General features: G+C 48.0%; 1 protein-coding gene across 1 annotated transcript in view; it reads left to right on the top strand.

The window, feature by feature from the left end:
* The first annotated feature begins 2,403 nt into the window (after positions 1 to 2,403).
* The window catches only part of Rcn1 (reticulocalbin 1, EF-hand calcium binding domain), a 13,723-nt gene continuing 5,047 nt past the window's right edge, over positions 2,404 to 11,079 (top strand). The window contains exons 1-4 of the mRNA XM_013019676.1: positions 2,404 to 2,726; positions 7,482 to 7,675; positions 8,581 to 8,759; positions 9,210 to 9,270. Of these exons, the coding sequence (XP_012875130.1) occupies positions 2,473 to 2,726; positions 7,482 to 7,675; positions 8,581 to 8,759; positions 9,210 to 9,270 (688 nt within the window). The 5' untranslated portion in view covers positions 2,404 to 2,472. The remainder of the gene's footprint in view (positions 2,727 to 7,481; positions 7,676 to 8,580; positions 8,760 to 9,209; positions 9,271 to 11,079) is intronic.

The raw sequence follows: 11,079 nt of genomic DNA on the forward strand, positions 1-11,079 counted from the left end.
TCCCAGTGAGTCAGGCCAGTCCCTGGCAAAAACTTACAAATAAGCACACACCTTCCCATTCCCTACCAAATCCTTTTATTTTTCTAGCCTCACCCCTCCCTATAAATCCTCCTACCTCTTCCCAATTCAAATCCTGCTTGCCAGATAAGCCCATTATTGAAGGACATTTGAAGTTCTAACACACCAAAAGTAATGTTCTTCTTTGGTAGAAATCCTAGTCTCTAGACTGTCAAAGGAGGCCTTAAATAGCGCACTCTTTAACTCAAGTCCACTTGAGGTCAGGTGAGGTGCCACGGGCTCCATCGGAAGGTCTTACAGCCTGGAAGGTACAAGGGCATCAGGTCAGCTCCACTGCCCTCACCCTCTCCCCTAGCCACACTCACATTCCCACTCCTGCCTCCAGTTTATACCCCTTACCTCTAGTCTCAGATATTCCTTACTCCAGCAAGCATTCCCTGAGTGAGTGGTCTCTAAGTCTGAGACCTGTCCCTCTAACATTGCCCCTTAGTCCTGATTGCCTTCCTCTCTGATCGCTTGTCACATTCATTTGCCATTTGGGCAGGTATTCTGTTTACTGTATGGATGAACAAATGAACATCAGGATAAATGAACAACCACCTAGAAGCTATAACTCTGTACAGAGCATAGCTGTCTTACTTCCCCCATTGAATGTTGAGTGCTCAGGACATGATAGGCCCACAGTAATCATTTGTGAATAAACTGAAAGCGGTTGTCCTAAGAAAGATCTTTGAGCTGGGTGCCAGTGGCTCACACCTATAATCAGGAGGCTGAGCTCATGCCTGTAACTTAGGAGGCTGAGCTCTGAGGATCACGGTTCTAAGTCATGGTTCAAAGCCAGCTGGGGCAGGAAACTCCATGAGACTCTTATCTGCAATTAACCACCAGAAAACTGGAAGTGGCACTGTGGCTCAAGTGGTAGAGTACTCGCCTTGAGCTGAAGAGCTGAGGGACAGTGCCCAGGACCAGAGTTCAAGACCCATGGCTGACAAAAAAAAAATCTTTACATCTATGTTGATATTGGCAATGCCTTAACTGGCTTCTCAAAAAGGCAGAAGGTTGGGGCTGGGGAGGTTGCTCAGTGGTAGAGTGCTGGCCTCGCATGCGTGAGGCCCTGGGGTTGATTCCTCAGCACCACATAAGCAGAAAAGGCCGGAAGTGGCTTGTGGCTCAAGCGCTAGCCTTGAGCTGAAGAGCTGAGGGACAGCGCCCGGGCCCAGAATTCAGGCCCCACGACCGACCTCCCCCCCCAAAAAAAGGTAGGCGGCACAGTCAGGAAGGTGGGTGAGGTGACCAGAAGATGGAGGATATTACTGGGGGCCCAGCTCTTCTCTCTTTGACCACCTTTTGTTTTAGGGACCCTTAACTAGAACTTCAGAAGTCCCTTTAGCCCCCTGACACTTTGGAGCTGTGTATGCATTTTCTAGAAAAGGGCCAACAGCTCCACTGTCCAATATGACCGTCACTAGCCACGTGAGGCTGTTAAAACTGAAAATACAATTCCTCTGTTAAGCTCCTTGTCCAAGGCAGGGTGCTTAATATGTATAGAACATCCCAGGGAGAGAACATTTCCATCATCAGGCACAGAACTTCTACTGGAAGCATCAATCTACAGGCAGGAATGATTTCACAGATGTGAGATTTCGATTGCTTTGGGGGGGGGGGGGAACAAAACCCAAAACCAAATTATCTGCACGGTCTAGGCCCTAGGCCTGCGTTCCCCCTGGCTGCTGGGACGTCCTGGGGGGAACGGATTCTCAACCCTCCCCCACCCCCGTCAGCTCCAAGCCAGACTTTACCCGGAGCCTGGCCCTCGGGGCGCCACGCCCATCCCGTCCCCTTCCAGTCGGCTGTACACGAAACCAGACTTCAGAGTGTGCAAAAGTAAAGACTCGGGTGGACTTTAAAGTTCATCTGGGGCGCAGATGGCAGCGAGGTTCCGGGTCTTGGGTTGGAAGCCTGATGCCTTTACACTTCTCCGGAACTGGATAAAGAGATTTTTTTTTTAATCCTGGAACATCTGTTGCTTGACAAAGAACTTCTTCCCGGTTTCCCAGAGAGCGCTCCAGGGTCCCGCCCCGGCTCGTCCAGGGCCCGCCCCCTCGCGGGTGAGATCGCGGGGCGGGGCCGAGGGGAAACCCCAGCCCCGGACGCCCACCACCCCGGCCCGGGGCGACGTGGCTCCGCGGTCCCCGGCCTCCCCCGCGGCCGCCGTCGGCGCAGCGGCCAATGGGCGCGTGAGCGAGGCCCCCGCAGCCTCCCCGCGCCAGCGCGGGGCGCGCCCCTCCTCGGGGTACGGGGCGGGCCCTGCAGCAGCCGGGCCCCGCCCCAGCCGGCTCCCCACTCCCTCTCGCCCGCCCCCCCCTCCGCCCGGCCCCCGTGCTCCGAGCCCCCCCATTCCGGAGCCACCGCTCGGGTCGGGTCGCTCCGCACCTCCTGCTCCTCCGGACGACGATGGCCAGCTGTGTCCGTGGCCGCCGCCTGGGGCTCGCCCTGGGGCTGCTGCTGGCCCTGGCGCTGGCTCCGCGGGCGCTGCGGGCCAAGCCCACGGTGCGCAAGGAGCGCGTGGTGCGGCCCGACTCGGAGCTGGGCGAGCGGCCGCCCGAAGACAACCAGAGCTTCCAGTACGATCACGAGGCCTTCCTGGGCAAGGAGGACTCCAAGACCTTCGATCAGCTCACCCCGGACGAGAGCAAGGAGAGGCTGGGGTGAGGCCGCGGCCCGGGCCGCTCTCGGCTAGTGGGGGGAGGTGGTGGGCGACGCAGGTGCCCGCGGGGACCCCGGGCCCCGGAGCCACGCTGGATCCCCCCCGCGCAAAGCGAAAGCAGAAATCACAGTGTGTGGAGCCGGGATCGGGGGTCGGCCGGGCCTGGGCCAAGTTGTCTGCAGACACCCCTCCTCCCCTCCCCCGGACCTCGGAGTGGAGGTCGTTGCCACACCCCGGCCTGGGTGGCTTCCCGCGGGGAACGTGGCAGCGGCCCCGCCGGAGCCGGGACGGAGCGGGCCCGCCCCCTCCTCTTGGTTGCATCAGAAGGGAGGGGAGAGAGTCTACAAAAGAAGTTTGTCCACAGTGGCCCTTCAGTGCAGTTCTTGCCCACCCTTACAGTTCCTCGCTTCGTTCCCACGTGGAGAGAGGAGGTTTCAGACCCTTGTTAAGGAATGGGATACAAGATGAAATGGCTGGATTCCGGGTCTGTAATCTGGGAACCGGGACTAATCGTCCCATCAATCACTTGTCGGGATTTAAAAAGTCTGGTTGTTAAGTAGGGAAGGAAATTTGGGGGTTACAAGATGGTCTGGGGAAGAGTAAAAGGGGACAGAGATGGGAACTGTTTCTGTTTCCAGCAAATGTCAGACACTTACATCGTTGGCAACTAGTTGCTAGGGGCAAAACCCCCCACAAAAACTATAGAGTGGGGCTGGGAAGGTGGCTCAATGAGAGTGCTTGCCTTGCATGCATGAGGCCCTGGGTTTGATTCCTCAGCACCACCTAAGCAGGAAAAAAAGCCAGAAGTGGCGCTGTGGCTCAAGTGGTAGAGCGCTAGCTTTGAGCTGAAGAGCTGAGGGACAGCACCCAGGCCCAGAGTTCAGGCCCCACAGCTGGACTCCCCCCCCAAAACAAAACAAAACAAAAAACTATAGAGTGGTGGGGGTTCTTGAACTTAGTAGTAGAATTGGAACCCAAACCTGGGAAAGAAACAACCTAGAACTCTCAGTACACCCTCCCCTGGTTCTCCTCTGAGGAGAACTGTAGGGGATACAGTTTGTTATTGTGTTGAGTTATCTAGAAACTAGCAGCCAGCATGGGCCCAGAAGAGGCAGGGCTGGGGAGGGTGTGCATGCGCCCACACATGAACAGTGGCTATTGGCACTAGGGCTTCCAAAACCAGCTTCTTAGTGGTGGAGGATCTTCCTGTCTCGCTACAATTACAAAGAACATAGCCACCCCTGTGCTTGCAGAGGCTACCCAAAGCCAGTATGTCCAGGTAGGATAGGAGGATAAATGATGCCTATTGTGTAGGTGTACCATCTGCAAGTTGTGATAAAAGGATCTTTGAACTTCAAAGTCACCTCCAAACAATTAACCTTTTATTTGGCAGAGAAGTACTTTCTCTTCTTGTTTGGAATTTAACAATAGAGACCATTGACAGATTCACTGTGTTGTGGGGCTTTGAGGCACTTGGTGACTGATTTGCTGTGTAACCCTGATGGCAGCCTTGGTGGGTGCTTTGTCCCTGAAGAGACGTGGGGAGGTAGAGAAGGAAAGGACTGGGGACAGAGGAATTGGGAACTTTAGCTTTTGGTCCTGTAGTTTCATTTAATGCCTTCATCTTACCATTAGGTTAACCTAATAGTAAGAGCAAAGGCTGATTGATGGAGTTGGTTTGGGTTTGATCTTTATCAAAAAAGGTTGGCTTCATTCATTTTATTCATGCAACAAACACGGGGCTGGCTACTGTGTTCCAGGCATCCATGTTTGACATCTGAGAGTTACAAAGATCAAACGTTATGCTCTATGCCTTAAAGTGCTTCTATTGAAATGTGAAGGACAGACACCATACATAATTGGTTTAACAGTGGCATGTTAAAACCACTGCCAAGCACACCCAGGAAGAGTCCCTAGCCTTCGATCTGGAGAGGGAGACTTAGGAGCGTCCCATGTCACCATATCAGAGCTTGCAGAATGCCCCAGAGGTTGTCAGGCATACAACAAGGGTTGGCATTTCAGAAGGAGCAGCCAATTTATAAAGGTTTTGAACTCTGTTCTGGGACAAGAGGAGTGATGGATCCCTTGAGGAACAGGAAAGGTGAAAAGGGAGATGAGAGGGAAAAGTAGGGTAAGAATGGGAACTGTCTTGGAAAGGTGGAGATGAGATGCCATCCTATATATTGTAGAAATGCCCTGATCCCAAACCTTGTTGGGAAAGTAGTTCTGACAACAGGATGGAGATCGGAACTGAGGCACAGGACAGGCAGGGTTGAGGCAGGGAAAGGACAAGCATGAGCAGCAAGAGAGAATGAATCCAGACACCAGTACCACTCTGGCTCAGTATGGCAGAGAAGCAGGAGAAGGAAGCAAGGATGGCATCTGGGTCTCTGGCCTGAGCCCTGGATAAGGAGCTACATTCACCCATTCCTGGGCTACAGGCTGGGTGGGACTTTAGGAAATTCTGGGTCCCGCTTGGAAGAGGTGCTGAGTATGATAAGCCACCTTCCTGTCCACAGCCTTCAGAGCCCCCTCCAAGCCTGGACTTGTGAGAGAGGAGCTTCACAGGCAAATTTGTCCATACTGCCTGATCATTTCTAAAAATGAGATTCCTCCAAGGGCCCCTAGAGATGCCTAGGCCAGAGGTTTACAAATTACAGACCCATAGATCACATGCAATCTCCAACGGTGCCCTTCTATACAGTCTTAGGGAAAAAAATGACCCACTTGGCAACATTTAAATTATGAGTGATTTTACATACTGACCCAGATTCATTTCATATACTGACCCAGATTACTTTCTCCTCACACACAGTCAGGCAGCCTCGGCTGGCATCTGACAAGGGATTTCTCAGTTGCCAGGTGCCACAGGCCTCTCATGGGAGTTTTCCATCCACCCTTGACTTAGGTTGTTGCATATAGTAAGGAAAGACCCTCCTCCCCTCCTTTATTCCTTACCATCCTTTTTGGGAAGTCAGTTTACAGATGAGGAAACTGACATCACATGTCCAAGGTCACATAGATAAAGTGAACCAGAGCCAGGACTCAGATTCCAGTGTTCAGATGAAAGCACTCAGCTTTATCTATGTGACAGCCACCTTTTCCACTATCTTCCAGGCTTGAGATTTTGCTAGACCATTTGGATTATATTTGTCCTTCAAGTAATTACTGAGCCCCCATTGTGTGTCCGGCTGAGCTATATCCTGGATCCTTATTTGTTGTAAATTAAATGCTATTCTGTCCTTTAAAGAGGGCTATATAGTCTGATGTTATTAGGTATTTGCTGATCAGAGATACTGTTCCCGTGGTGGCTGTGGATTCCTGATGGACTTTCTGCCACTCTGTGTGTACTCAGACTTGGAGCAATGCCTGGTGGATGGGCTCAGCACTACTCAGTGTTGAAAGAAATTGCTGTGTCTTGTGGGGAAATCCTAGAGTCAACCCTGAGGACATGGCATGCTTAAGTCTTTCAGTCTCAAGACCAGTTAAATTGTGAAGTAAGGGGCACTTTAAAGCTGTTAGTATTGTTCATATCTTCCAGAGAAACAGAAGATGGAGCTTCCTAAGTTTTTAGGTAGGAGGTATTGACTGACGACGATTCACTCACCTTCACCCTGTTGCTTTATTTTGAGCCACTCCCAAAAGTAATGAGTTACAGAAGTACTAGTTATGACTAGGAAGAACTAAGGAATTCATTTTGTGTTTCTTCCAATGAATCAAAGATTAACTGTCCATCAGAACTTCTACTGGAAAGAAATTTTTACCACTGAAGTAAATAGAATTCCAGCCCCAAACAACAAAACAAAGTTATAGTTGGCTTGTATAGCCTCATCCCAGGTAAATGGACTACCCGTAGGGTGAAACTCCTTTTAAACTTGGGGAATAGCAGTGGGAAACAACTTGAGATATCCTAGAGATTATATTCTTGCTTGGGAACATCTGGCTTAGAGATAGATATACAGTATGGTTGTGGTGTTTCCAACCTGAAATTGCTCTGAATTTGCATTTAGCATGCCTTAGTAGAATCTACTGGCAAACCACTGTGACTTTGGCTGGCAGGGGAGGCCAGGAGGCAGAAGTGTCTTCACTGTTTAAGAGCTTAGTACAGGGGTCCTGCAGTTGCTCATTTGGTTAAATTTCTGGATTGGCTTCCATGATCTACAGGTTCTTTCATCCTATGGGCACTTTACACTTTGTCCAACAAGATCTGATTTCCTGCTTTGAGTTTTAAGTCTGTGACCCAATATGGTGGAATTAAAGAAAAAAAACAAATGACTTACTTGTCTTAGTTTATGTGTAATTTCCTATTTTTTGCATTGGAGTTGAGCTATAAAAAATATACAACTCCAGTTTGTACTAAATATTAGCTATGTGATCTTAGAAAGGTCATCCCATTTCTCTGGGTCTCAGTTTTCATTTGTCTAGGAGTTAGCCTACATTAGGAAACACTAATAGGTTTCATCTTCTAGGTCAACACAGTATCAGAGCACTGAGCTGAGAATTCTAGGGTCATATCTAGATTTATCAGGATGGAGGAACATGATCCATTAGCAAAGTCTGCCATTGGCACTATTTGGCAATGTGGGAAAGACATATTATCTTCGAAAAAGATAAACTTTAATAGCCTTCCCAGTACCATCTATCATTGATTCTGTTGCAATTTATGCATTAGATTATGCAAGGGTCTGATCTTTTGCTAGAGCAAGATCACACAAGCCTTGATAATAGCCTTGTGGGTTTTGTTTTTTAACTACAGGAAGATCGTGGATCGAATTGACAGTGATGGGGATGGCTTTGTCACTAGTGAGGAGCTGAAAGTTTGGATCAAACGGGTGCAGAAAAGATACATCTATGATAACGTCGCTAAAGTCTGGAAGGATTATGATAGGGACAAAGACGACAAAATTTCCTGGGAAGAATACAAACAAGCCACCTATGGCTACTACCTAGGTAAGAGGTGCTACAGAAGCAGTTCTACAGGTGGGACTTAGGTAACAAGCTTCTTGCAGGAGACCCATTTCTCTCTCATTGTGGCCTTGGGTCAGATGACACAACTCTGAGGTAGAACCTATTGTAGAATCTATCCTTCTCTGCTTATTGAGGATATACTGAGCTGCGTACTTCAAGTGAAGTCATTCATGTTGGGAAGGTATGAGACACTAATAGGCCATTGTCCTACTTGAACTTAATCTCAGAGGCTCACAGAAAGGCAGTGTCTCTGTAATACAAGTTCAAATTGCTACTCAAATTTAGGAAGTAAGGATTAAATATTCTGGAGCACTCAGGGAAGGCAGCCTCTTGGACCTCAGAGAGATAGAGAATGGTGGGTAAAGTGCAGGAGTTGGAGGGGGAAGAGATATAGCACTGTACTGTTTGAAAGTAAGACACAGTAGGTTGGGGAAATGAGGAACGAGTATAGGCAAAGACTGGAGTACAAACCTATGAATGGGGCCTGATAAAGGCAGTAAGGAAACAGGCCTAAGGAGAACCAAGATGCACACACAGAGTCAGAGAGAACCTTGAAATCCAGACAAGTATTTAGGCAAGATGTATTGGGAACTAGGGATCCTGTGTATGTTATGGATCAAAGAAGGATATGATGACAATGGAATTTTGATTTTGTATGGAATAAACCACCTTAACGATTAGCTATCAAGCTTCTAAACATGTATTAGGCCCTTGATTATGGGATGACTTGGAGATACTAGAGCTGATCTAAATAGGATCTTTTAAAGAACTCACTATGTCAGGATCTTTAGTCTGATGTGTACAGTTTGGATGTGAAGGATTAGTGATCTGGAAGGAAAGACCTTCCTTAGTAGCACAGTTTAAGTATTTCTCCATCTATCCTGTAGGCAATCCCACTGAGTTCCAAGATAGTTCCGATCATCACACCTTCAAAAAGATGCTGCCCCGTGATGAGAGAAGATTCAAGGCAGCAGACCTTGATGGAGACCTGATAATGACACGAGAGGAGTTCACTGCCTTTCTGCACCCTGAGGAGTTTGAGCATATGAAAGAAATTGTGGTTTTGGTAAGACCAATAAAGACCCTGGACTGGGAAAAATCTAGGTAGAAAGCTATATTTTGTTTCTTCTTCCAAGAGATTTGTTTGCTTGTTTTTTTAAGCTTGAAAGGAATTAAAGAAAGACTGTGAAATCCAATAGGTTTAATGCCTGTCTACCCAAGAAGCTAGTCAGAACAAACTTGCTGCTGTAATAAATAGCCCCCAACAGAAACCATTTAGCATAAAGTCTGTTTTTTACTCTACAACTCCACTATCGATGATCCCAGCCAGATGTATCTTTTGGACAGCTCCTTATATCCCTTCCATTTATGGTTTGATCGGCCCTCTCTGATAAAATGTCTGGGGAGGTAAAGGAATGAGCCAAAAGTTGCCAAGCATTTTGTCATAAACTATGAACCAGAGAAGACAACATACAATTCTCAGATTCATTTAGAGCAATCTTGCCCTGTTTCCTAGGAAACCCTGGAGGACATTGACAAGAACGGGGATGGGTTTGTGGACCAGGATGAGTACATTGGTGAGTTGCTGGACTGGGGTCACTCAGCTGTTCTCTCCACCCACACATTGAATGCTTTACCCCAGACTTCTTTCAACAGCTGCTAAAAGTCTGCTGGTGTCACTACTGGGGCCTCCCCATGTGGTAGCCCCATGTGTCACATGAGTCCTGGTAGTAAACGTAGGCTTCATTCAGTGGAGAAGAGGCCAACAGGCTGCCTGAGCACTGGGCTGGCCAGCAGCTGGCTCCTTCACTCTCAGAGTTCCCCTTCATCACACAATCCTGGTTTGTCCTTGGAAAATGGGGTGAGGCCAGAGTAGACAGTGGGAAGGGGAAGATTGTGAACTCAGACCATAGGTCGGCCCAGCCTAGAATCCCTGAGAAAGCATAGCTGTGACAACAGAACTACCTTGTGTTCCTGAGCTCTCTGCAGAAAGGCCACAGCTTCTTCCCAAGGCAGAATTGCCCAGTAATCCAGCTATATCTAGCATTTGCTTCTGAAGGGCTTCAAGTAGGAATACAAGAAGTGTATGTTCAGATGGCTGTGAGTGCTGGCAGCCTGAAAGTCAGATTTCCATGGAGTTAGAAGCCTCTAGAGCCCTTCCTGGTGTCACAGAATGTAAAGAACACAATGTAAAGAATTGGTGCCAGCAACAAGATAATTCCCATCTGACCCCACCAACTACTGTGGCTCACTGCTCCAACTTCAGGCTGTCTGCTCACAACAGCTCTTTCTTCCCTGTCTCTATTAGGAAAAAAGCTGGGAAATCATTGAATATGAAAGAGGGATGGGGCCATTTGTTGGACATACACTTAAGAGGTAGCTAATTACCTGCAAAAGTAAAACTGGGTCTCTGTTGCTCTCAGTCTTTGGTTTTGTGGGTACATTATTTTGGTTACTCCATACACAAGGACAGGCAAAGTCATCACTCATCATTGGAAATTGTATTTAGTTCTGAGAGCTGAACACTGTTGCCTGGCTGTCATTGGTAACAGGTAGCTCTCGCTGCAGTAATTAAAGTGATCTTCATGGCACTTTATAGAATAATGATGCTGACAGCTACATCCTTGAAGCCTTCCTCTTATGAGGCACCTGTGGGAGGAAAGCATTCAGAGCCTGTGATGTGTCATGTGATAATGGTGGTAGAATTAGACTGACAGAAAAGACTGACTGATAAACAGTGTGGTACTTTTGATTAACAGTTCCCTGAACTCTGCATTATAATGGTGCAAGCTAGGGACAAAATTTTTTCAGGGGCTTAGCATGACGTAAGCATGTCATTCTGTATACTGGGCAAGAGAGGGGGAATAGACTTGAAAATTAAATTTGGGGTGACATGTCTTGGAAAGACCCTATTTCATCTTGCCTAACTGGCAGTATCTTTTCATTTCCAGGATGGCTTTCACTTCTGTCAGGGCCAAGAGGAAAATGGCTAATGGGTGATACTAGTAAGAAGGGCATCAGAATCAGGAGCCCTTGGCTTGTCCATCCACCAGCTTTGTGACTCTGAAGGAGTCATATAATCACTCAGTTTCCTCATCTGCAAAATGAGAATAAATAGCTCTTATCCTTACGGGACCAGATGAAGTTCTGGTTAGCTCATTCAAAAACCCTTTGTTAAAATGTACTCATTACCTGACTTGTGTAAACCCCTCTGGATATCCCTTTACAATAACAATTTTTTTAATGAGCTTTTTTTTTATTGTAAAGATACTATACAGAGGGTTACAGTTACATGAGTGAGGTAATGAGTACACTTTCTCTTGAACATTGTTACCCCCTCCATTGTTTTCCCCCTACCATCCCCCCCCCCCCCCCCTTCCCCAAGG

Source organism: Dipodomys ordii, unplaced genomic scaffold (assembly GCF_000151885.1).
Source record: "Dipodomys ordii isolate 6190 unplaced genomic scaffold, Dord_2.0 Scaffold46, whole genome shotgun sequence".
NCBI lineage: Eukaryota > Metazoa > Chordata > Mammalia > Rodentia > Heteromyidae > Dipodomys > Dipodomys ordii.